The sequence below is a fragment of the Chaetodon auriga genome, chromosome 18, assembly GCF_051107435.1.
Source record: "Chaetodon auriga isolate fChaAug3 chromosome 18, fChaAug3.hap1, whole genome shotgun sequence".
Classification (NCBI taxonomy): Eukaryota; Metazoa; Chordata; class Actinopteri; order Chaetodontiformes; family Chaetodontidae; genus Chaetodon; species Chaetodon auriga.
Genome location: NC_135091.1, coordinates 19,550,001 through 19,577,151, shown reverse-complemented (window position 1 = coordinate 19,577,151; position 27,151 = coordinate 19,550,001). Strand labels below are relative to the sequence as shown.

The window sequence follows — 27,151 nt, the reverse complement described above, 5'->3', positions numbered from 1 at the left end:
CATTTGGATAAATAGTAGTGGTCCTGAAAAGCAAGTGAGTGCACAGGCTGAAATTCTTTCAGGCTCATGCAGCCAAATGTAACATAACAAATTATTCATTTGGCGCCATCATTACCAGTCAATCATCAGAGTGTAGAGAACCTAAAGGCACCAGCAGCAGAGAGAGCAGAGAGCAGCCCACTGAGTCCACTGAGTTCACTGATACCAGTTCAGCTGTTACGGTTCAAGGTTTCACAGGTGGAGCACAAAGACAGAAGACAATATAAGAATAAAATAAGCAAGGTTTGGCTTGATCCAGCTGCTGTTTAGCTATATTGGGTGGTTTTGTTGAAGCCGACGTGCTTGTCAATGTCACTTTTTGTGAGCCAACCAATCACAGCCTGGACGGGGCAGGATATTAAAGAAGTTGACATCCTACAGTAAACTACTAATAACTTTGTATCAACAAAGAGAACCAACCACCACTGTAGACCACTTCTCTTGCACACGGATGTAATGAAGGAACAAAGCTTACAAAATTCTAAATGCTGGTATTTTTGACACTGTTGTATTGACCAACTGGAACTAACATTAAACTAGTGGCAGGCTATATAGTACACTGTTATATGAAATTATAATCAATGTATTTTATACTAACATTATACTATTAATATTATTCTTTTTATTTAATGTTATAATATTCTAATTTTACTCATGCAGGTTGTGGATAGTGCATCTGTAATGGACAGTAGATATAGATTCCAGTGCCATTGTGCCAGCATGTGCTCCTTCTACCTTTTTATTCTTATAAATATTTTAAAGTAATGCTGTTCAGGACCATCTTCATTCTCAGTCTGTACCTGGAACATGGAAAACATTATATGCTGTCTAGCCATGAAAATGTTGCTGCTCAACCAAGACTGCAGTATGACAATCGTTAGTAGTGATTTGTCCTAAATAAAATTTTAACACATGACCAGCGGTGCAAATTTGTGTCCACGTCCTCTTTTCCAAGGGCTGGATGAGAATGAGACCTGCCACCTGTCAAATGACAGAAACAGTTCAACCTGGCCAGCCACAGAATGCCAGGCTTGCTGAAGAAACAACCTGGCAGCTGCCATCTTAATGCTCCACATTATTTGCATAAATGGGTCACGAGACTTCACTGCTTTGCATAGTGGGAATATTTCCTGTTTGCCTCAGAACAGGTTTGTGCTGTGTCTGACGAAGTCAAGGTCTCAGAAAAGGTAGGTGTGGGAGTTCAGTCAAGTTCTGCTTTTATTCTCTTTGTTATGTGAATTTAAAGGGAAAACATAGAGGAAACTTTTAAAATGGTTTTTATTTGTCAAGTTAGAAGGCATACCTGACATACCTCTAGATCAGTGATTTTGACCTTTGTACTAGTTGGAGGCGCCCGTGTTATGTTACACCCAAACTTGTCTCTAAAGTTACCTGCAGTGTTTCACACCTATTCAGTGAGGAAGAGACAAGAAAGCCAACTCTACTCTTGAGAACAGTCTATATCTATCTGCTATTTACTTTGTGAGGTGTGCATTTTCATTTGTGGTGATTGTTTTTCCTTGTTGGCAGTGGCTTTGTTGTTAAAAGTGCACTTTGAATCTCTCAGTTGAAACTGTGGTTGTTTACTTGCCTCTTGTGCGTCTGTGACGTACTGCGCTGTATGTGTCTCTTTTAAGTTGTCAATGAAGTTGTTGTCATACTAAAAACTGTTAAATCCCTTTAAAATTGTCTTCATTCTCACTTCACCAGAGGTGACAGACACTTTTCCTCAGTGGCAGAATGGACTCTTTCAAAGGTAGGAAACAAAGCTTTGTCAGACTCGCAGCTGTCATGAATCAAAATGTCTTTCCGAGTGAGGTGCAAACCGGTTTTTCTGTTGGCTCTTGTTGTCAGGACCTTGCCCTCATCGGAGTGTTCCTGTTGAGATGGATGAGAGCATGACATCCTCCAGTCTGGACTTGGCCTGGCCTCCGTCTTGTGAACAGTGTAGTGGACATACAGACAGCAATGCAAGACCGCAGGAACATGGTTATGAGCAAGCTAAGGGGGCAGCACCTGACGTTAGCCAGTGGAGAGAGAGCCAGTACCACCATGAACCAAGAGCACCCTGTCACACTGACCCCCAGCCTCACTTCATTCCTCCGACACACTCAGGACAGATGAACCTCCTGCCTGCAGCTGCTTGGCCTCATGGTTTCAGAGAGCAGGTGCCGCTGTATGAACAGGACCTCGTGATCAACCACAGTCAAGGCTTTGGGAGCCCTTCCAACTATCCTCAGGAGCACTCTGTGGAGGAGGCAGAAAGCTTGGAGCCCCCTCTCCCGCTCATGTCTGACGTTAACTGTACCCACCGTGTCCCATCACGACACCCTGCAGCACATATGCCCGGTCAGTGTCAGTGTTTCACTATCATTAGGACACAAAACATTATCCTGTAGATGTGTGCTGGTGCTGTCAGTGCTGGGGAATATGTATATGTTCTTACATTTGACAGTCTGTTACTGAAAGATGACACATTATTTCATATTTCATGTTACTCTGAAGCAAATGATCGAAAAAATGTCATATTTGACCACAAGATTCCTTTAATAATCAGTAGATGATGATAACAGTGTTTCAGGGTCAGTTCACCCAAATTAGAAAAACATGTGTTTGACATATATAATGATACTAATTATTACACAAGTGTCATGGGACACTAACATCCTCCTCTGAGACAGACGCAGATTAACTGAGCAATTTTAGGGCAAGAAGATTATTAATAATGTAACACAACTATTTGACAAGCACAAACACCTGGCATACATCCAAAACTAATAAATGTGCACTAAATAGATGTAGATTAGAAGTCCAAAATCTAAACTTGTCAAAGGGTCAGTTCACCCAGATCACGTAAAGGTATTTTCTGTCTCACCTCTAATATTATCTATCTATGCTCCACTGCCATGGAGGTGAATTGACTTTTGTTGGTGGTGTTCACATCATTGAAATGTAATGTTAAAAAAAAAAATAAAGGATAGGATACTGTGTTGTTGCTAAAATGCTACAAAATCATTTTGTATCCAGTAAACACCACAAATTTATCCGAAATCAATAACTGAATCAATCTGATACACTTCCTTTGGCAATCAGAGACAGATATCTCAAAACATGGACAAACAAAATAACCTGCATGGCAGGTGAGGAAGTGAGAAAATGTCTGTTTTTGTCTATGTAGATAACCTCTGAAAGAAGAATAACACACTCTCCTTCTTTAAAAAAACGAAAGAGTGAATTCATAAGCAATAAATTCCGCCTTGCTCATCTCAGTACACTCCTGCTGTGACCAGTAGCTCATGGCCGCTAATGGCAGCTAATCTTAGCAGACTTTAGGTGGATTTTGCTGTTTGCATGAGTCACTTATGACTTCATGACTCTTCTCTACTCGTCAAACTGTTACACAATTTACAATTAGCTCGTAATTGTGACCACAGTGGCTTCTGTGGAAAAAATGCTCGCTTTAATAAGCTTAGATATTAGCCTTCCACTAAATATGGAATATTAGCAGACATGTTTTTGACAGTAATTTTTCTCTTTTTTTTTAACTGACCCAACAAGACAGTAAAACCTGTGAGGAAATCTAGTTTGTGCACATTTATTTATCAGCAGGGTTTGAGGGATGCTGGTCGGTCCGTCCACCACTGGACTGAAGTATGTTGTCAAAGTTTGTGGACATTCATAGTCCACACACAATAAACTGTAAGAACTCAGCTGTACTTTAGTGGTAATTAGTAAATGTCAGCATGTATGCTAAACTAAGATGCTATCATCACCATTGTGTGCATGTTAGCATGTTGATGTTAGCATTTAGTCAGATTCACTGTCAAAGTACAGCCTGCTAGCATGGCTGTTCACTCTTAGTCTTGTTGTACATTATTTTCTAATCTATAGCAAGTTTTCCCTGGTTGAGTAGGTGGGTCACACTGTCTTCATGAGCTGTTCACCCTAAAATAATTTCATTTGTGTGGGTCTCAGTGGACACTTTTAGTGTACCATGGCACTTATGTACTAGCTGGTGTCATTAGTAGTAGGTTAGTTAATTATTTTGTAATTTTATATTGATCTCTTTTACAAATATTAAATATTATTGAATAGATTTGGCTGCAGGCATCATCACTCTACAAATATCCATATTGGCCGTCAGACATCTGAATTTGCTGTTCGAATGACTGTGTTCTTGAAGTAGGACAAACATTTTATTTAATTCTTCACAGATCCAGTAATCACAACATCTGCGATAGATTTAGTTTTAAAAGTTGCCTCCCCACCCTGTTAGGTATCGTGGTTCTACTGAGTCTGTGTGACCTCATTACTGCTGAATTGGAAACTGTCCAAACTAGGAATTTTATGTCTGCTCCTACACATTTCTCTGCAGGCCCCAATCCGGTGCAGGGGAGGTTTCTCAGACAGTGTGCGTGCTGCCCTCCAGCAAATCTGGCCCAGCTCAATAAGTATTATCACCATTATAAACATGATTTCCCAGTGGATCCAAACCAGGAGCCTCAACACCAACAGTATGAGAACAATTCCCGTCCTGTTTGTCATCGTGATCTGATATTTTCAACAATGATTCACATGATGCTTCCCAGATGTCATATGGAAATCTCTGATTGTTCCTGATTATTTCCCTCCGCAGGAATCACCCACATAATAGGCTGCAACTAAAAGAAGCGCCAAATGCCCCCCATGGATCTGCCCCTCAGTGCGTGAACCCTCCTAGAGATGTGATGCATGAGGTCAGCGTGAACCGCTCCCTCCAGGCTGGTCCAGACCCAGCAACAAGGGAGATCAAGAGGACCATCAGTCTACCTGAGGAGTGTAGTAAGTCTCACTGGTGTCCCTGCATGGATATGTATTTGGTACAATTAAGGATGTTTCACTGACTTTTCTCATTGGACAGGGAATGTTTTCATCACATATTCTGTGGACAGGGCCAAAGAAATTTTTGCTTTTGCCAAATTTCTGAGTGATCATGGATTCGAGCCAGCAGTAAGTCCTGTCATCACCATCACCTTTGATTCTCGGCGACTTTCCATCCAAACACTCACACTCTGCCCGTCTCTTGATAGATCGACATCTTTGACAATCCAATCCGAAGAATGGGCATCAACAAATGGATGGACAGATATTTGAATGATGTAAGTCTGACTGTTGAGTCTGAGCATCGGAGAATCAATCAAGTTGCAATCTGTAGTCTTCTGCAGCAGCTGACAGTGAGATGTCATTTTACAGAAATCAGTGATCATCATCGTGGTCATCAGCCCCAAGTACAAGGAGGATGTGGAGGGAGATGGAGATGATGAGCACGGCCTGCACACCAAGTACATTCACAATCAGGTGGGAACTCTCATTACTGCCAACACGGCCATCAACGATGGAGCCTGTGTGAAATATCGCCCTCTTATGGCAAACTTATGTGGTTAAACTCCCTCCAACCAAATCTCAGTAGGGACAGGAGAATGAGGAAATGCCTCCAGGGACTTGAAAGCAGGGCAGTTCATTTCCCAGCTCCACCCAGTGTCCCCACCCTCACAGTCCCACAGTGTTAGTGTGTCACAGGTGCTGAAGCAACCCAGCTGTGGACCTGGAAGGCTGTCACAGCTCATGATGCTCAGTGCAGTCTCATCTCTGTTCGGGCTGGTGTTTATTATCTGCAATCTTGCTGATACTTTTATTATTATCCAGAGGGAAAATGAACTTCACTCTCACTCCTGTGTCCAGTATTCATTACACTTTTCAGACTGCCGTGCTTCAGTGAGTACATTTAAACAGATGATCCGGGCTACAGTGTATCAGTAGCTCCAATTCAGCTTACAGCAAAAATGGACACAGAGGCAGATGCTAACAATGTTAACCAGACAAAGATAAAAGGAGCGGTGTATCGATTTTTAGCCTGTATTATTAAGTAAAGCACTGGAGTAAGTTTATGGAGTACTATAAGCACTGAGTATCCTCTTTTCCTCTTGGTGCAGATCCAGAATGAGTTCATCCAACAAGGCTGCCGGAACTTCAGACTGGTGCCTGTGCTGTTTCCTAAAGCAACCAAGGTCAGTACAAATAATAAACAGTGAAGGGTCCTTAATTGATGACATATCGTAGTTATGGCTAAGACTTATGGGAAATGCAGTTGTTGAATGCTAAAAATTATTGGTTTTGATTAAAATGTAAATAAACTAAATTATGCAATGTGAGTAAATTAGTGCATAGCCTTACAAGTAGTAGCTGAATACAGCAAATTACACATTAGAGCACGTGGCCACATGGTCGCAACTGTCAGCGGTTCGATTCCAGCCCTCGCTCTCCCTGTTTCCTGTCTGCCTCTTCATCTGTCACTATCATATAAAGGCAAAATGATCATATCAGCATGACATACAACCATAAATGTTCTCCCATGTTGTATTTGCACTAACTGCTGCATCACAAATACTCCAAAAACTCTTGTGTGGGTAATGACCAGAGTACAAATGTTTTACTAAGTCAGCGGCCTACCAGAACAAACGATAATGCTTTGAGGTGGTGTGCTGCCCAGCAGGTCAGTCTCTATGAGTGCCCCGAGATTAATGGCAGAAATATTTTGGATGAAAGGATCGGCCACAGGACTGTCAGTGGAGGGCTGAATGTGCTCCAGCTGCTGTATTTAACAGCTCACTATGAGCCGTTTCACTATCAAACACAGTCTGGGAAAAACCCCATATTCCCAAATTCACATTATTTATCTATTTATGTTGTTAGTTTACATTTATTCATGAGTTTTATATATTTCTATTGGTGTACCGTACACCTAACAAGGTTTTGTTTTGTTGTATTGTTTGGTCTGTTCTTCAGACTGCAGTGCATGTCTTTTTCCACACACTCTGTTTGAAGGCGAGGCGTGTGCAGCCTGCGCTCTCCCCCATAAGCAGTAAACAGCTGTCACCATGGATACTAATCCATATTTTGCACATCTAGATATTGTGTTATTGTGCTGTTTCCCTGCACATAGAGAGGACACTCTGTTTAGATTTATGAATATATATTTCTATGCTTTGCTGTTGACTAATAGGATAAATTAATTTTTAACTGTGTGTAAATTGGGAGTTTGCAGTCGCTATTTGTAATAGACAACATATTATTTTACATAAGCATGCCTTATTGAACTCCACCCACTGGCCCACTCTGATGCTCTGCTCTGTGTCCGGGCTGCAGGCACATGTCCCCAGCTGGCTGCTGAGCACCAGGATCTACCGCTGGCCCCATGACACCATGGACCTGCTGCTGCGCCTGCTCAGGGAGGAGCGCTACGTCATCCCACAGCGAGGGGCTGACCTCACCCTCACTGTTCGTCCCCTCTGAGAGAAACGGAAACAGGCAGACACTTGTGCAAACGAAGCAATTGAAAGAAAATGGTCTGTTTCATCAAAACCTCGACACGTTGTAGGTGTGACTTTGCTTCATGTGCCTTGATGAGGACTGTTAGTGTCACAGCAGAGTGAGGTTTTCCCTCTCTTACTTATTTTTACATGCAGGTTTGCTGTTTGCTCTGTCATTTATAATTCATCTTAACAGTATTTCTAATCTCACTACACACTCTGAACTTCATTCAGTCTTCCTCCATGATGAGAACATTTGAAATGAGAACCCACACAGAACACAGCCATTAAAAAAAGGCATCATGCACCCTTAAAGCCTGGAGTGTGCCAGCAGAATATTTATAGACTTTTGCAGCGTTTAATTAGAATTCATGCTGATACATTTTAAAAAGCTCAATTGATTGTTTTAATTTGCCCTGCTAGTGCTGGAGGCCACCTGTTATATGCTGTAGAGGGTCTGGCCAATCAGAGCCCCTGCTGCTGCTCTGTGGGTTGGCTGAGAGGAGCTGCAGTCAGGTGATCATTCTCTGTGGGTTTGTTACTCCGAGGGACCCTTTAATTTACACACAGTCATTTAATGTAATGTAAAACACACATTAATAAACTGAATTTAAAAATAACATTAAAAAGCATTTAGTGATTCATTTTTCACCTCAACTTTAAAATTTTAGTTTTTAAATCATCATTACAGACAGAATAAGGGAACAAGAAGGGTTGAAATCTAGTATATGACCGTGTTTGTGGTCAATGTGGGGAATTCTGGGCAAATCATCCCACAGATGGTGAACAGTAGTTCATCTGATGGGTGCCTGTAGTGGTCCCAGTGATGCTTGTTTTAAAGTGAATCACATGACATAATCAGGCTACTTCTGAGTCCGAAAATGTTAGAAATGCAATTGCAAGACTAATGCAGCAAATGACACTGAGCATGACATAGAGGGTGTAAAGCTGAAAGTATTCATCTGGTGTTTTTTATATTGGACCATGAGTATGAAAAAAATACATGATATAAATTGTGTGCAACAATATATACATATGTCCTTAGTGGGATGAAAAATAATGATGTAGGCTGATGACAGAGATGATGACGTATCCCTCTGCGTCTCCTCTAGGCTGTTAGGGTGCCTCGCCATCATCTCCACCTCTCTCAGCAGTGGGCTTTATGTTTCCCCCAGTGTCATCCCTCTCAGTAAATAACAGGTGTTGTAGTGGGTACCAGACGGATGCTGTGAGGCATGCACCACATCCTGCTTCACCCTTATCCCGCTGGCGGTATTCTTAGAGAGCAAAGCTGACATTCATACAATCTGGAGTTAGGGTATATAAGTGGCATACTCCAGTCTTCTCAGTACGGCCTGTGTATTTTGTGAAGCCTATGTTTAACCACAAGGTGGCAGCATGTCCCAGATGATGACAACACTCCCAACCTTGGTTACTTCCTTGTGGCTCCAACATCCATTCAGCATAAATTAATGTTATTAATATTATGTTTTGACATTGCTTTAGAATAAATGTCCTTGTTTTGACTAACTGCTGAGGATATCTGATTTCCATTCTGACTGTGGTTTTAGAAAAAAAAATGGAGGGTCCTGAGAGCAATGCTGTGATGAAGGGTCTGTAGACAGGGCGCAGGAAGTCTGTCCATATGTTGAACACCAACTCCTGATAAGCCCTGAACTTTATCATTTGTGCCCTGTCAGTGTGTACAGACTAGTTCAACTCTGTAAGGCGGTTTAACAAACCTGACAACAAAAAAAAAAAAAAAAAGGAAAAAAAAAATGATTTGCTCCCATCAGTGTGTGAGGGGAGCTGTGGTGATGTCCAGGCTTTTATCAGCTCCTGCAGGAGGGTGCTGTCTGTAAACACAAGTGCTGCCAGTACCAATAAATCCACTGTTTGTTATTGTTCCAGCACTTGTGTGCTACTAGACTCTGCCTTATCTGGTGAGTCCAAAGCAGCCAGACGCAGATATTTCCCCTAAAGGGCCTGGATCCCCTATCCATGTACCCTGCTGCCTGTAAAATACACTCCGAACACGGGCTCATTTTATCCCTGTTTCCGTACATCAACCGTATATCCATTACAACAAGCATTAATCCTGCTAAAGTGACTTTTGGGGATCAAAACAATCTTGGTTCACGTCTAGTGAGAAGACTTCTTGGGACACATCAGCACTAGCGGTTGTTGGAGCTGAACTTTGATGTATCAGCGAGAACATGGTCAGTAATAATGAAAGGAGAGGAGTCATAGTCAGAGGACAAATTCACTTTTTTTTCTATAGAAATCATCTCTACTGAGGGACACGCATGCAAAACACTTCAAAGAACATGTCACTGAAATCTTGTAGGGTCACCAAATCAAGTGTTATGAAGCCAATTATTTTGAACTGCGTTCCTAAAGTCCAGATGTGATCTTATTATCTTCCCTATCTTCCAAATTGGGAATGCTCAGGTTGCGTGTATCCTCCACATGTGAGTGGTGTCTTTACTAACATTTCACTTGGAAATTGTAGTTAGACAGGAAAACTAAACTTAAGGTCATCTTACTAGCTTCCTCTAGGGCTTTAACCACATCTAATGGAGTTTTCATCAACTGACATCAACTGATTGAATGAACACTACAAACAGACCACAGCGTCCACTGGGAAGAGGTCAAAGGTCATTGACTGGGAGGCAGTGGATCAAGGATATTCACATCAACAGTGAACAGAGCCAGGGGTTACCATCTCCCTCCACGTATGATCTACTGATATCACATGACCGGAGTTCCACATTTTACGTCACATGATGACACCTGAGTGATTCTTATAATACAAACTGCATCTTGTATGGTGAGGGGTGGTTGGAAAACACCAGTAAGTGGACCTGGAGTTTGGGATTTTGGTTAAACTAAGTTCTGCTGGGATTGGATGGACATTTTGTCTGGGACTGTGCGCATTAATAGTTCACCTCCATCATCATCATCATCATCATTGAGAACTACACATTCTTAAAGATTTTTCATGATGGAAGTGAGTACAAAATTGTATTTTCACCATCACAGTTTGAGGCTCTGCTCCCACTGAGGCCATCCATACTAAAAATGTATGCACTCAGTGTACTGGAAAGCACTTTAGATAAAAGCCCCCACCAAACACTGCATTAAATATTGCATATATAATATTTCTGGGTTAGTTAGATGTTAAATGTGTCCCTCATATGCGCTTGTAGACCTCAGGCACGCTGCTGGCAAACATAGGCAGACGCTGGCTGATTCACTCATTAAGAGGACCAGGCTCTCACTCAAGGTCAGCACACACTCCAGCAGACAGAGGTTCCCTCTCCATCTAGATGAAAATGCTAATGAAACATTTTTCATCATCTGGGAGTCGTTGACTGCGATGTCCCCGGCATGAACCGGACCGAACCAACTGTTTGGAGCATTATGGCTCTTTCAGTGGAGAGGAGAAAGCAGTGAGCTCAGCACATCCTCCACCGCTGCCTGCCATGTATGGGCCATTACAGGGATCTGAGTGGAATACTGAACAGCCGCAAGATGTGTAGGAGGAAAAAAGCCATCACACACACATCCAGTGACGTACTGTACCTACAGGCTGTCTGGTGGAGTCGCACAAAAAATGTGCTTCCGAGGCTCTAAAAGATTGAAAAGGATAAGGTTATCACTGATGCCAGAAACGTTTGATTCGGGCACATTTACAGAGATTTGCATTTGATAAATTGTACTTCTGACACCTTTCAAATTCTGAATACAATAAAGAATTCCCAGAGGTGCAGAGCCCTACCCAGGATTTTAGAAATACTAAGGTAATAAGTCCTAATTCCCTCACTGCTACCCCTCCGAGAGAGATTTTTGACTTACAACCAAGTACAGTATATTGGATTTCATCTCCCTATAAAATGGCTAAGTGCTGTTTCAGTGCCTGTCGATGTCCTAAGAACAGTCTATTTAAGAACAATGGTTATGACATATACTAGGACACTGTGTCCTGTATCATTTCTTTATGGATTTGATGCATCCTTGTGTGACGTCCTTTTTGTTTGATGTATTCTCTGGAAGCTTTTTTCTTTCCCCAATCACAGGAAATATACCAGCCAATAAGAAATGTGTTCCTTTGCCAATGGGGCAAGTGAGGCTTTCCAGCTCTTTGATCTGGCTCTGTTTGTGTCTTGATGATGCAGTGGCAAATGAGGTGAAACGCTTTCAAGCTTTACATTAAGTTCCACAATACTGTTTCCTGTTTCCCTGGGAGGTGTATTTAGTGACAAAATAAAAGTCAGTCAAGGGCATCAGAGTGAAACTCTCAATAATGCTTTCTGCAGTACTGAGGTTCATTTGATTGTTGTACTTAAGCTATTGAAAATTACCCAGCTATCAGACTAATGCAAAGGATGGACCATTTCCTCTCCTTATTTGTGATCTAAAGGTTATTTTCCATCAGGCTTGTAGTGCAATCTAAATATACTACTGATATCATATTACACAAATGGGGGGTTAGGTATGAGCGCAGACTTCCTCTGCAGGTTTAAATTGATGCATAGTATAAGTAACAGATCAATGACTAAGCCTTCAGTCTGGTTTAATGGACGCTCCTGACCCTTGGGGGAGTGTCTGACCTGCTCTAACTCATTTTCCATGATGAACATGTGTGAGTCGTCGCCGGTTCGATTGGGCAGGGCCTTTTGGTGTGAAGTTTGCATGTTCTTCTCGTGCATGCGTGGGTTCTCTCCGGGCACTCCGGCTTCCTCCCACAGACCAAAAAACATGCTCATTAGATTAGTTGGTGACTCTAAATTGTCCTTAGGTGTGAGTGTAATTGTGAATGGTTGTTTGTTTCTATTATGTTGCCCTGCAATCGACTGGCGACCAGTTCAGGGTGTACCCCGCCTCTCGCCCGTTGACAGCTGGGATAGGCTCCAGCCCCCCCGCAACCCCGAAAGGGATAGGCGGTATAGAAGATGAATGAATGAATGAATGAATGAATGAATGAACATGTGTGAGTCTGGCATTTGTTTAGATACCTGCTCGTGTACACTATGAGCAGTGTATTGTTGTCTTTTCAGAGTTTAGCGCTTCATGGTTCCACACTGCAATACAAATGGCATGAACATGTTAGGGCCTGTAATTTGTCTCTTGCTGAGGCGATGATTGTATTACCAGTGCGGGTACGGACGTTTTCATCTTATTTTGAAAATAACAAACAGGATGATTCCGGATATATCTGGTGAATTCATGGAAATTTGGATTTTCACAATTAGTAGCAGACAAGGGTCCCTGAGAACATAATGCTAAAAACACTCTTTATTCAATCCTACGGTTTTAGCAAATGTTTCGAAGAAAGACATCCAAGATGAATATAATCCGTCTGGTGGCGACATAAACTTCTGCGAACTACCCTGGTTAGCCGGCTCGGTAGCAGACGGTCGATAAAAGCGGCAACTATACCTGTCAGTCTATAACTGCTGGCCATAAACAACTGTCTATGTTGTGACTTCTCCAAAATAAATCAATTATTTTCTCTCGGGTACTTTGTATGCCTACACGGGTGACTCTCCAACATCGCTTTTATTCTGAAAAAAGTTTTCGGAAGTACTATTCGTACGCATTCTGACTAGCTTACATCCCCTCATAGGTTTGCTAACATGGGCTAGCCTGTTATGGAAGAAGGAGCACCACTGAGGGGCTGTCTGATAAAACGGGACTGGCTGGGACTAGTTCTGAGGCGTGATTTGGAAAGATAACGCTACATACCGGAAGCCTGCGGAACGTCCTCCTGGCTGAAAACAAAAACATCATAGAGAAAGCTAAAATCACGGGACAGCTCCAATTACAAGTACAACATGGACCCGACAGCTGCGGAGAGTCCGATAATTACCCGCCGCTGTCGATCTTAGCTCTCACCGACCGCAGCTGAACCTCAACGGCGGCGGCGGCACCGCGGGGCGCGCTGAAGCCACGGCAATCTTTGTTAGCGTTTTTTCATGGGACACAACCGGGCTTCCCCTCCGCTTTGTCGTTGTTTTACCGCCGTGACAGCGTCCCCCTCGGCTGGTCTCGGCTGGCCACCGAGGTCCTCGCATCTTATGGACTCCTAACAGTAGTTTTTTGGCTTTTCTGTCGGTTGGTCCCTCTCTTACGGACGCGGCAGTCATGTTTGCCGTGCGAATCGTCACCGCAGACTTCTATCTGGCAAGTCCCATTAAAGACCTGGACGTCTGCTATTCTGAATTCAGGGAAAGCGACGTGAAGAAAGTGCCGGTGGTGCGGATATTTGGAGCAACACCCGCAGGTAAGCCAACTCTTCTGTTTATTTTTTGTTTTTCTTTACTATTGAAGCTAATGGCTGCGCTTTCTTGCAACGCTCCACGCGGCACGTTACGTGTTTGTGGCTGCTGTTTGGACACGCGCGCACACCAACACGTCCGCGCTGTATTGTTTGGAGGAAATGTAATGGCTCTAGCATGCACAACGACGACAGGAAGATGATTTAGGGTGTTGACATATTGTACCAACGCGGCGTGCAACGCTTTTGCTTTGAATACGCGCTGCCTGCAGCGGTGGGAGTCCTCCTCTGCCTCCCCCTCCTCACACGACTCTGCTTTGTTTTCCCTCCCCTGCTCCATCATGGCACGGTGGTGGCGGACACCTCTGGCTTCAGGGCTCTACCTGCCACATGTGGCATTCAGGGACGGCTTACACATTTTCGTTAATGGTGGTTTTAGTGCAACCTGTGGAGTGTGGACAGGCGAGACTACAAAATACTGCCTCCTCTTTTAGCTTTTCATTTTTTCCAGTGTAATACAAGTAAAAAGACAGGTATAGATGAAAGGAAACGAAACTTTGTTCATCTCCTTATTGAAATTAGATGACTGCAGCAAGATCAATGGCCAAAGAACTAGTGTATCAGAGGCAGAGATTGAGAACAGATGGAGATATAATTTGTGGTTCTATAAAAGCACTCTGGTGGAGGTTCTGTGTTCTATAGGAGAGCGTACATTCTGAAGTGGCAGGAGCCATCATGACAGTACATTAGTATGCAGGATGTAACAATGAGGGGGACATGATGAATGAATGAATGAATGAAGACAGAATCCTACATGGTGTGAGAATTAATGTGCAATGCATATTTGACATTACATTATCAATCGAGACCTAAAGATTTATATATAAAGAAAATGTTATGTAAATGAGGGGCTAAGATTTACTGGAGATTTGTGTTTTTATTTGGGATTTGGCACATGCCCCGCGCTCTAATAAATCCATTACAGCCGAGCACTCCGGGCACCTTAATCCCCACGCTGCAAAACAATAGAACCGTTTCCTGCACAATGGCATAGCATTATCACCCCAGCCAAATCCTCTTGCGATTGCTGTGCCCTCTCTTCAACCCTATTTGACAGGTGAAAACGCCGTTGCAGTACAGAGACAGTGTGTATTTTTAGCAGGGTTAGTCCCAGGTGGGGAAAATAGGAGTCCAACTTGTCCCCCCATGCTGTGGCAGTGCTCCTCTGCAGGGCGACCCAGAGCAGCGTCCAGCAGGATGTACTTCATTAAGGATTAAAGGATATAGAGCAGGACTGTGGGCCAGGGTTAGGGTGTCAGGTCTGATTTGGTTCTGTCATAAACCTGCACGTTCGCATGCGGTTGCACTGATATGAGGGGGCTGCACACTCACTGCAGCAGAGGCAGCCTGGGCAGCCTTGGTAGCTTGTCAGTGAATTTATGCTGAAAGACAATTCATCAACACTGATCGAAGAACAATAACCCCAATGCACACAGCGTTGTAATTAGGCTCTGCAGTTAGGAAATACAGTGTACTATATTACTGATATGGGATTAATGTCATGATACTAGACTGGATACTGTCCTGGATTTTGTCCTTATCATTGTTTGGTAGAGATTATATCATAACATCATATTATTGTTTTAATGTTCTTTTTTTCCTTTTCCTGGTCTGGTTTTAATTTGCTGCACTATTGTTGAGTGGTGCCATTTCTGAGCTTGATCCAGTGAGTAAAATGAATAATGTTTGGTCCAGAGCTGAAACAAACAGTCACTTAATAGCTGATTGTCAGTAAATTAATTGACAACGATGAACCGTAGAAGCAATTTTCCACACAAAAATACAAAACAGTGGTTTTACAGTCTGGAATGTGAATATTTGATGCCTTTCCTTTGTCTTGCTTGGTAATATTTGATTGGACAGAAAACACAAGTAATATCAAATTGTCACCTAGGGCTTCCGGAAATCATAATGGGCGCTGGAAAGGATCCAGTGAATTTTTTTTTTGCTCAATACATGACTGACATAATTAATTGACAATAAAAAATGCTGTGGATTAGCTCTCTGTCTGTCAAGTAATTGATTAATATCAGCTAATTGTTTCAGCCGTTTGTCATATTAAGGTAAAATGCTGGCATTTTTCCAACCTAGGTCTTTTCATAATCCTAGGTTATGGTGACTTTGCACTAAACTGGCTGGTTGATGCCCTTTTTAGTTAACAGCAGTAGCTAATCCAGTCAGGTATTTTTGCGTTTACTTTCATTCAGACTGAGAGATAAGTGATCACCGACAGTTATTCCCAATTGTCACATCATCCAGAATGTATTTGTTTGATTTTAGCACAGTTTTACAGAGAAATCGTTGAGGTATTTAGTGGTAAAATATTGACCAGTTAGGGATTTTTGTTTGGGTTACACAACCTTTGTTGTAAAAATTGACCTTTTCCACAGCAGACTTTTACTTCAGTAAGCAGGAAATGCACAGGTGTAATTAATAACATTAATGGTCGCTCAGTTTCACTTGTTCTTTACCATCCAAATGAGCCAGCATGCACAATGCCAGAACCAACATGGAACACAGCCATTGTTAATCTAACTATAAAGGAAAGAATCTCTGTATGTCTGTCAGCCTGTCCATTGATTTTCTCAACAACTGCTCATCCCATTGACTTCACGCTTGGTGTGTCTATTGCTGAGGGCACAAGAAAGTGCAGTGTCGAGTGTGAAGTAGTTTAGATGAGCAGTTCTTGAGAACCATAAAAAGAGAAACACCGCCCTGCATTACAGAGTTTAACAGACAGATGGTGACTATGTTAGGGCTGGGGCAACTCATTGCTGTAATCAATGTCATCGATTACAGCAACAGTACATCCCAAAGATGGCTGCGCCAAGTCAAAGTCTGGATTCCCCTGCATGACAAGCTGCGACTGAAAGACCTCACCCACAATCATCTGAAGTGAGGGACTATCTTAAACCAAGACCCAACAGTGTGGTGCTCTGTAAGCTCTGCAAATTGGGAATTGCTGATCACAGCAGTACAAGAGCTATTGCCAAACACTAAAGCAACCCAGAGAGCTTTGTCAAGACTGCAGCGACAATAAGCCATCATCATCCTATTTTAATTTTTGTCCCCAGCATGATACTTTTATTAGGATTATCAATGCAGAGAACGCGTTTCTGTTATTAGTAGTCACTTAAAATTGGTTTTCTAAATGTAATAACATTGTTATTCGACTGTTTTACATTTTCTGTTTACTTTAACGTCCATGTATGAATGTAACAATGGCTTAAACTAATGTTACGGACTGTTGTTACCGTCTGTAAATGGTGTAAATTATTTTCCTTGCCCCACACTGAAGCAAAAATACCTTTGCCACTGATAAGTGGGATGATCAGGGTTAATAACATTAAAAGATTTTAAAAAAATGTATGGCATGTGCATACATCTAAAACTGTCCAAAGCTAGAGGCAGCAATACTGGAGGCCAAGCAATCAGCCCATTATGAGTAGTAGGGATATTAATTACTACTGTGCTTCCCTGTTATGGTATGTGAAAATACCTGCTGTTCAAAAGGTTTGCAAGAAGACAGCTATAGTGGAAAGGCTGTAATGAACTCATACAGATGTGCCAATTGTCATAACAATGCTCCTGCTTTCCCTCCATTTTGTGGTAACGTTTGACCCATGTGTGTTGGCACACACTCTTGTTGTAACCCTGTATAAATGCTTAAACCTCTGATCCTGTCTGATTGGTTAACATTCTTTGAGTATGTTGCATTTAAACACATGCCTGTATCTCAGTGGAGCTTTAAAAGCCTTCACTGATTTAGTTCTTACACAAGTACGTACACAAACACAGTAGTTGGTATTGTTTCCTTGTTATCCTGTATATGTGGTCAGAGTCAGAGTAAATGATAAGTGGTGAGTCTGTAGTTTGTGTGCTGTGGTGGGTTCTCTGCAGATTTGCACAGTTTGACTCTCCTCTTGCTCAGTTTATGTATTACTTCTGGCGCGCTGGAGTCAGTCAGCTCTGCTTTTCCAGAAATAAAATTACATCACCATCTGGAAGACATTGAAGTGGAGAGAGCTCTTTTTCTTTCTCTGTGCCTCAGAAACAGGCCACACCTCCTCAAGACGAGTTATGTTTTAATATTTCCTGTTGCCTTCATGGTGATTTTTTTTATTGTCTGGCCAGAAGGGGGGAATTCATGAGCTGTTTTGCTTAATGTTTGTCGGCTTTTATCTCATCAGTGTGTTTACCCCTGTGTAAGCGGTCAACAGTGCATGTGCACCATGTGGCTCTGCCTACATCCCCAGGCCTTGTATTCCCTGTCCTTCCCTGACCTAAGCCATGCACACTCCCACCAATCAGTCCTGTGTAATTTGATGCCACGCTTCCTATTTTTCCCCCCTCTCCCATCTCTTTGTTAGCACTCAGCCAGCCAGACTGTGGTGTACACATACTGTACGTGTACTCATCGTGATCAGTATCACGCTATGATATGATCACACTTATAATAATAAAAGTACTTCATTAGCGTGCTTGCTGGTTGAACGTCTCACAGGGCCATAAACAGTGAGCGTCTTCTCACACTGCTAAGACTTGCTGTGGAGCAAATCTTTTGAGGTTTGACAGCATTGATCTCCACCCTTGATGCCGACAACCTCGGCCCAGATGCACTGACAGGCCCTGGGCCCCATGACAGCAGGAGACACACTGTTTTGGTTCCTTGCTTGGACATGTGCACTTGAGTGTTTATTGGGTGTGCGTAAGAGCAGAGAGGGAGGAAGTGCATGACCAATTGACCTGAATGAGGGGGGCCAAGCATGAAGCGCAGGGAGAAATCAAACCAAGGGCCTCTTCCTCTCCTCTGCCCCTCTTCCCCCAGGTTTAGCTCTCTCCAGGGGAACCCTTAATGCCATCTGAAGGAATTCCTCCCGGATCCATTAATAGGATAATAGGCGGATTCAAAAGGACTCTGCGGCTCATTAGGCAGAAGGTCATTGTCCCTTTAACTGTTTACTTTCCTCTCTCCCTGTCAGTTACTTGGGTTCAATTATCATCCTCAAACTGGCACTCCAGTTGCCTCTAATTACTTTAGAATTGAGTGAGAGGCCTAATTGTTAATATGACGTTACTGGATTTGAGTTTTATTCTTTTGTTCTCGTGATTTTCTTGTTTTGTTTCAAGGAGTCTGGTCAGTAGGGCCATGTTGGTAATAGAGGAGCGCCACAGAGAGGCTGAATACTGCCCCACACTAATTCTCTTCCTGTGATGTTTTTGTTCTTACAAAAACAAAAATGATGCTGAATAAGAGAAAGGAATGTTTTCCAGAATTTTGGCTTTGGGGACTCTGAGCTTCTGCTCATATGAAATACACTGAAGTTGGTCAGTGCAACAAATGCAGAGGACTCAGGTTCTTACTGCTGTAAGAACAGATATACTGATAGCTCAGTTTTACCAGTAGGTTTGGACTATATGTACAACGACAGAGCCCAATCACACTCACATTTTTAAAAGCAAAATTTTGGACTGGTATTGATTCATGGATCACCCAGTGGCCTGTAGGTCTGGGCACTGACCATGAATCACAGTGTCCCTGATTCATGTGCATAATAGGGATACACTGCATCATCCTCAATACTATCCTTATTAAGTGGATTGGTTTCCTCTGTCAGTGACATCATAAAGTTCAGTGTTTTCACCATCAGTTACATTCATTGATTCTTGGTGGACTGCCAACTCAGCTTTTAGTGCCACAGCAATCCCTGGCCTCATTTTACCTCACATAAAAATAATGCTAGTGTGTTCCATGCAGTGAAGTACGCCAGTGTTAAATTTGGGATAATGGGTGCATTGGTGTTGGGTCAGTACTCCATATTGGTACCCTGAGTTTTGGTACTAGAACTCGTGTCAGGGGAGAACAAGTTGGCTCTTGCATCTACAGCCGGCAGCCCAGGGTCTAAGTAGTCAATGGACCTGTTTGTTTCTTGAACGATGAAGTCTTTTAATGCATCATTTCTCTTATTATGAAGTGTTGGCAGCCTGTTCAAGTTTCATAGTAGAGAGCACTCAGACTGCCTGATTAAGGTCAGGTCGACTGAGGTTGTTTCTGCCAGTGGGACTTGTAACAGCACACAAAGTTGGAACACAGAACAGTTGACGGCATTTTCATGGCTGCAGATGTTACTGTCTTACATTGTGGTTGAACTGCACATAACATTCTTCATATATGGATCCTGTATGATTGACAGCTGTTTTTGAAAGCCGCACAGGAATGCTTCATTGAGCCATTTAGATGTTCACATACTTACTATATTTGTGTCATCCTCATCTGACTCACCTACTCAGTTTATAACAATATTAACATTATTGGAGCACATCCTGGATTAGTTTCCTGTGTGTGTTTGTCACTGTTGACTCCAGAGGTGCCCCAGTCAGTTATCAACCATTACACTGTGCCTGGCAGCAGTCACTCATACCTCCCCACTGCTGTTGTGCTGGTAAGCCGAGTGCTGTTTCCTCGTGTCTGTGTTGTAGGAGCCTACCTATCTGGTACTAGCTGTGCTAGCTGGCTTCAGACAGGCTTGTCCAGACACAGTCAGAGCAGCCATAGTGAAAAGCCTCAATAGGTAAACACACCCCTCCCCTCCCGCTCTTTCCCATGGGCCTGTGTGAACCATGTATATAAACGTGGGAGGAGGCCTTGTCTCCCTCCTCCCTCCCTTGATACCACAGGTGGCCTTTGTGGTGGATTACAGTCACAGCGGCTGAAAAGCTTGCGGCTAATGAGCAACATCTAGCCAAAGGTGATGTGTTGGGCACAATACTGATTTGTCAAGTCATTCAACCAACTGATCAATTATCTGAAAATACAGAAGTGCTGAAATGTTGCTGACATCTTTATTATCAGAACGCTATTGGGGAATTTACAGCATAAATCAAATTTGGCATGTTGTCACGCGCAACCAAACAGCCATTGAATGCAATGGTGTAAGCAATTGCCAGTATCCTTTCTGCAACTCAAGGTCCTTTCTTTTAATGGTGTCAGCACTAGATGAAGGCGATATAGTGAGACTGCAGAATAACCACTGTTCTAGTTTTACATTTTAGTCCAAAAGCTTTACACGGGTTGTTTGAGTGTAAGATTGGAGGGGATTGTCAGCCAAAGAATATCTCCATGTCCACCGAAATCCAGCGTAGAAGACACAAGGTGAAATGTAAATGGCTGCGATGTATGAGGAAAAAGAAGCAAGCAAGGGTCAGGCAACAGGTCAGAAAGTCTTTTACAGGGTTCGGACACCTGCACCGTGCGATAACTTGCTGGTGGTCCTGGTGTGATTCACCAATGAAAAGCTTTTAATATAATACTAGAACAGCGGGAAGGATTTGAATTAAAGTAACTCTACACAGCCCCTGTGCCACTGCAGGGAAGGATTCAATTCTGATGAGTAAAAGTTCCCCCACTATTGAAATGCTTTGTGTATGACTGAAACCCCACTGAGATCATCACATGGATCGCAAAGGACAAGTTGATGGCCCCTGCTTTTGGTATATGTTACTCTGATCGCATGGTATTGTTGATCCAGCTAAAATACCAGCTTTGGCAGTGGCAATTTTGTCCCCATAAACACACACCACTACCTTTTATTTGCACTCTAAATGAGCATTTACTGATTAGTGTGTTGGTGAGATTTATCAGCTTGCTTTTTCCCTGTCCTGCTGCATTGAGTCCTTTTGCTTGACCAGTCCCTTTCTCTTTTTGTTTCTTTCCTGAGTCCTGCGCATACAGAACTGTCCTAAATTTCAAAGCTACATTCTGTAATTTAAGAAAGTAGACCAGTTGGCATCAGAATAGCTGAATTAACCAGCCACAGCCTTTGCTGACTACCTGGTAGCTAGCAATGGTTTCTTTTTATCTTGGAGGAACTGTGAGTGTACAGCAGCTGCCTCACTGTCCTTGCTGCTGCTGCCCAGTCAATCTGATTGATGGCTATAATAGCTCCCTCCGGCTTCTCGGTGGGTATCCGAAGGCGTCACTGTCGAGGGCACAGGCCCGACACTGCAGCAATCCTCATCCCCAGTGCATTTCCTGTCACCTTGATTCACACTGAGTCAGGTGGGGTGGGTGACTTTGCATTAACATCTGTAGCTGTTTGATGTCTTTTTGCAGTTTTAGAGATCAGCTCATTATTGTGCAGGCTTGACTCTGTGCTTTTTTTGTTTTGTTCTTTGGTGGGGTGATGATGTATTGATCCTTCACAGGGAGTTTAAAACACCTGTTGAGCTGCAGCTGTAATGTAATGTCTGGCCCAAGGACACTACAGCAGTGGTGTTTATGTACAGTAAGCATTGTGAAAGCATCCATCTGTCCAATCCGACCTCGCTTACTGCTGTCACTATCCTCTGAACCAGCTGTTCTTTCAGCAGACAAGGTCCGTAGATGAAGGAAGTCAACTGTGTTCACCAGGCTGACATATAATAAAAGTAACACAGGACAGGTTGCTAGTCTATGACATCGTTGACACATATAAACAGACAACCGCATTCACATTTGAACCCAGGAACATCTGGCTTTGATGTCATTTTGTACATCAGTATGATGAGTTTGTTGCTGGATTGCCCTGCCCTGTCACATTTTCCCAATCAACCAGTGAAATGGTCAGTTTGTCCCGCCAGTTCACTCTTTTAGTTGCTTTGTGTCTGTAAGACTAAGAATTAACCTTGTTAAATGCATTCACATGTTTTTGATGACATGTACACGTGACGTACACATACTGTTCATCAGAATGGCAATGCCTGTCTGTCCATTTCACTGTACATTTCCTCATTGTACAGGTGTCCCCCAGTCACAGGCCATACATTGTCTCTTGACTGATGTCCACATGTGGTAACTAGCTTGTCTGTAAATCTAATTTTAAATGTAGTGCCTGCCTCGTGTGTATTATAAGCCACTGGGGCATTCAGATTATGCCAGAGTAAGCCCCCCCAAGGAGGGGGAGCACTGGAGTTGTTGTTGTTGTTGTTCTCTGGTAGCTGCATGCCAGATGGCTTTGCCAATGAGGTAATGTGATTTAGTTCATTTCCATGGTGAGATAGATGCCTGTTGGTGAGGGGGGAATGGGGGATAACGGGAAGTATTTTGTCTTTTGATGCAGTTGTATGAAAAAGCCATGGTTTGATGTGAAGTGCCTGCTAATGCAGGGGCCTGCTGAGGGCCGCTGTTGACTGGAGGTTTGTAAAGTCGCCCATCCTGGCAGCACCTCATCTTTTCCAAAGTAGGTTCCTGTAATGTGGTTCTGTGTGGTCTGAAGAGAGGAGCCTGTGCTGGCACGTGGTGTTAGGTCATTTCAGGTCCTCTGCTCAGTGTCGGGCTCTTCCTCTCTCCTCCTGCACCATTGTCCCCTTAGAGAGAAAGAGGAGGGGCCCCGCTTTGTCCGTCGAGCTGGTGAGAGAGGGAGACTTCCCACTCTGTGTTCCCCCAGGGCCACTGGCACTGCTGCAGGAGAACTCTGCAGTGTTTCAAGACAGATTAAGACCTTGTTTAAAAAGAATGAAAGAATTTGGCAGGCAGAGGAAAGCTTGAATCGCTGCTGGAGGGGGGAGAGCGCTTTGAACTTACCATGCTGTGCCATTCAGCATTGATGTTAATGAGGCCTGGATCTGTGTGTGTGTGTGTGTGTGTGTGTGTGTTTGGGGGGGCGGGGGGTATAGGGGTGCTGGCATACACACAAAGACAAACAAATCTGTAGCATTGTGCATATCTGCAAATTAGAGTGGAATAGCACCGTTGTTGTCATTATAGGAATGCACCAATGGTTCTGCACATGAGCTCTCTGATTAATGTTATTGTGTAATAGGATATGATTCATAGGATTTTTGCCTGTACATGTAAAATATTATTGTGCTTCTGACATGAAACCAGACTGCATAACTTGATCATTTTAAAGGCCTAGATCAGAACTGGTCAAACACGATGGAGGGCTTTAAACCAGCAAAGTTGCAAAGTGATGGTAACGAGTGTTAATGGTTTGAGTCGAGGCTGAGGGAAAGCACTTGCTCAAATTATGCTCTCAATCGTGCATGTGGACAGCATGCAGCGACAAACGCGTGGACATGTTTGAGTGCATTGTCTACTGGTGCTCAATACATTACATTACGTTGGAGTACCTCGTACAGCACATACAGATTGAATGCAGAGTTAACCTTCACCTTTTCACAAATTTTGACTGCTGCAGTGTTCGTGCGTTCCACATTTATTTGACACAAATAGCCAATAATACCAGCAGCACAGACATTAGCAGTAGCGAGCTAGCAATGCGCACATCATTTATGTGCAGCGTGTTGCATTTGTGCGAGCTGAAGATAGCACGTTTTTGAGTCGATACTCAACCATAACTTCCTTTTTAATGTTGGGCAGAAAGACTGATAGCATGATGCAAACACCAGCTGTGTTTAATAATGACCATGACATGCAGGAGGAGGTTCAGCTGTGCCGTGACCCTCCCACAACAGGGCAGCAACTGGACTTCGTAATGACCCCTGCCAGTGTGTGGTTTCTAAAAAGGCTTCACCAGGCTGACTAATTGTCCATTAAGGGTACATTTCCTGACTTTGTCATATCCGCTGTAGTGCTTCCAAACTTGATTAACTGTGGACTCCAAAGTCGTATTCAAAACACAGTGAGGACATAATTGTGGTATTGGAGGCACCATTGGCCCCAAGAGTGTGTCTTTATGGTCTCTGGTGACTTCTGATTTTAGTCAATTAGTTGCTTTGTTGTGTTTTTATGGTGCAGGACCGATTAGTCATGAGTTATTACTGAGGAATGTTAATCACATCTCAGATCACAAAGCAATACAACAAATATGCTTTGGTCTTTTATAAGCTCTTGATTTTAGATCTCTTTGCTTACATTCAGCTGTCGAGCGTATTTGCTTAAAGTCAGTACATTCCTTACCTGTGCAAAGTCCTGCTGAAGACCAACACCCATCAGTCTTTCTGCTGCTTTCTTTTTTAAATCTGAGACCATAGTGGGAACCAAGGGGTCTTTTTTAATCAATTTTTAATTCCATAGCAGTGTACAGTCAGTTTGAGGGCAGGCTTATTAAAAGGGGGAAGGGGGAGGGATATTCTGGAAGCCCAGCTCTAAAAATAGCACAGCTTGTGTGTGTGTGTGTGTGTGTGTGAGAGAGAGAGAGTGTGTATATATGTATGTATGTGTGAGTGAGAGAGAGAGACTGTGTGTTTGAACGCAACTGAGCTTGTGTGTGTGGTGGAAGCAGGCTGGTTGTTGCTTCAGCTAAACAGGCCACCAACTCTTCAACACTGTCCCCAGTTGTCTTTTGTGAAACGGTTTTTGCATTTTTGGGAGACATTTACCATCTCTGACGTCAGAACTAAAACCTTTCATTCCTCGAGGAGGTCTGTCTGGATCTGCTCTGTTCTTTCTGCGTCCGCTCTCTGTTCTCGGGCTGTAATCTGCTCCAGTCACAGCAATATCACAGCTACAATTTAGTGTTTCTTTGTGTCTTTATGGCTGTCCCTGTGTTCGACTGAGGGTGGAGGGGTGGGAGAAGGGAAGGGAGGGCTCTGAGAAGAAGAGGGAGAGCGAGCATGTGTGCGAGTCTTGCTCACCCAATGCACCAGCCGAGCTGCCGTCCCTACTTCTTGTGATGTGTGGCAGAGAGCGAGACACGCCGTGAATATTAAATTTCATCGGTGCTGAGAAAAGGAGGGCAGGCAGAGCTTGGAAATCTCTCCTGTTGTCTGGCGAGAGATTGCCGCCCCTGATCAGAGAAGAGGCCGGACACACACAAACACACAGCATCCTGTAGCACCGTGGCAACCACCCAGTTCTAACCAGTTCTCCTCATGCTCATTATGAAATCTGTAGCATCTGTCATGTCAGGATTTTTCTCTGATTCTTCTTTCATTTTCACACTGGACTCCCATTTCTCTTTCATGAAGATCATTCTTTGTGCCAAGTTATTACATGTTGTATTCCCTGTTTCTTTTATTGACTCTTGTTTTCCCCCATCATCCTTGCTTCATTTTCTTCCTCCTCCTCCTCCTCTCAAGGTGCTCCATATAAGATCTGCCAGTCCCAACCATATGAGGAACTGAGGTGTCTGCTTAAAATGAAGATGCACATTGTTACACTAATTTCTCCCATAATGAGTGGAGAAGAGTTTTACATAATGCATTACATAAGGGAGCAGAGTGTGTCTTTGGCGCTTGCCTCCTGTCGTCAAACTAGCCTTATGCATTCACAATTTATTAAGAGACTGGCTAGACAGGCAGCGAGTTTGGTTGAACTCCAAGCTTGCTGAAACACGCTTATTTGTTTTCTCTCTGGGAATGAGATGAGAGGGCGGATACCGCTCACATGTCTGTGTTTAAAAGGGCCTGAAACCTTAAATTCTCAATCAGCCTCTTCCTGTGAGAGCCACATGAACACAGTATATTTTGCCAGGTACACCAGTTTTGTTTATTTTCCATTAGGTTTCTGCTCTTCTTTTTCACCTCTTGTGGGCTTGAAGTGAGCGGGACTCATTTGGAAGAAAAAGTTATGTCAGATGCCATGCACCAATCAGGATTCAGCCACATTGGAACTAAACCTTTAATGTCAGTTGGTGGGTTGTTTGGTTTCCGTCCATCACATTTCTTCAAACCACAGTGCTGATGAAGCAGATTAGATTAGTGTCGAGGCATACATTTATTGTTGTGTCTCATGCTAATAGCAGTTAGCCCTAAACTGAGATGCTACAGTGGTTTGGTCAGCTCACTTCTTTCTATGTATGTTTCTTTGATTTTTAAGCTTGTAGTCTTTAGCCCCAACCTGATGCTGAGTAAGTGAAATCAAGAAAGCCAATAAGCATGTTTGTGTGTTGAGTTTTTCCTTGAAGGCTGTATTGACGAGCAGCATGCAGTCGCTGCAGCCTGCCTGTCTTTGTGATCAGCATCATGAGATAGATATTGTGGCCCATGTGCTTTGAGTGTACCACTGTGTGTGCATGCGTGCGTGCGTGCATGCGTGTGTGCGTGTGTGTGTGCGTGTGCGTGTGTGTGTGTGTGAGAATGAGAATGTGCCCGCATATGTGTGAGTAGCTGCAGGCACCCTGAGGATTTTCCCTCTGCTGGTCACAGTCTGTGCCTCTCTCTCTCTCTCTCTCTCTCTCTCTCTCTCTCTCTCTCTCTCTCTCTCTCTCTCTCTCTCTCTCTCTCTCTGCTGTACTCAGCCTCCACTCGTCCTCCCCTCCTTCTACTCCACATTCCTTTGTTTTCCTCGACATGCCATTCCAGTTTCAAGAGTTTTCACTTTCTCTCCTGAATCACATCAGCATTTCCTTTCATCCCCCTCCCCCCGCTCTCTCCTGCCCTCGGATTGTCCTGGGCTGCTCTCCACGGGAGAGCTGCCGCATAGCGCACAGAGAGGGAGTGTTTACAACTGGAGCTGGTCTGGCCTTTGCCCCTCACCCTG

The 27,151-nt window shown here is 43.4% G+C and overlaps 2 protein-coding genes across 3 annotated transcripts in view; both read left to right on the top strand.

Annotated features, from left to right (window-relative positions):
* Window positions 1–1,185: 1,185 nt before the first annotated feature.
* traf3ip2a (TRAF3 interacting protein 2a) lies at window positions 1,186–8,827 on the top strand. Its single transcript, XM_076756508.1, has 10 exons — window positions 1,186–1,226; window positions 1,750–1,795; window positions 1,894–2,388; window positions 4,415–4,553; window positions 4,676–4,860; window positions 4,940–5,028; window positions 5,109–5,177; window positions 5,272–5,376; window positions 6,012–6,086; window positions 7,225–8,827. The coding sequence occupies exons 2-10, from the start codon at window positions 1,780–1,782 to the stop codon at window positions 7,369–7,371; spliced, it is 1,320 nt and encodes a 439-aa protein (XP_076612623.1). The 5' UTR covers window positions 1,186–1,226; window positions 1,750–1,779; the 3' UTR covers window positions 7,372–8,827.
* Window positions 8,828–12,998: 4,171 nt separating this feature from the next.
* Window positions 12,999–27,151, top strand: part of rev3l (REV3 like, DNA directed polymerase zeta catalytic subunit) — a 71,797-nt gene continuing 57,644 nt past the window's right edge. The window contains exon 1 of one of the 2 annotated variants that reach the window (XM_076755745.1): window positions 12,999–13,674. In XM_076755745.1, the coding sequence (XP_076611860.1) occupies window positions 13,536–13,674 (139 nt within the window). In that variant the 5' untranslated portion in view covers window positions 12,999–13,535. The remainder of the gene's footprint in view (window positions 13,675–27,151) is intronic. The other variant, XM_076755746.1, reaches the window with a different exon arrangement.

Bases quoted from the DNA above. Each gene is read 5' to 3' on its own strand.
- traf3ip2a (XM_076756508.1), top strand. The intron at 5,029-5,108 runs GTAAGTCCTGTC...GTCTCTTGATAG, and splicing joins ATCATGGATTCGAGCCAGCA to ATCGACATCTTTGACAATCC. The intron at 5,377-6,011 runs GTGGGAACTCTC...CTCTTGGTGCAG, and splicing joins CCAAGTACATTCACAATCAG to ATCCAGAATGAGTTCATCCA.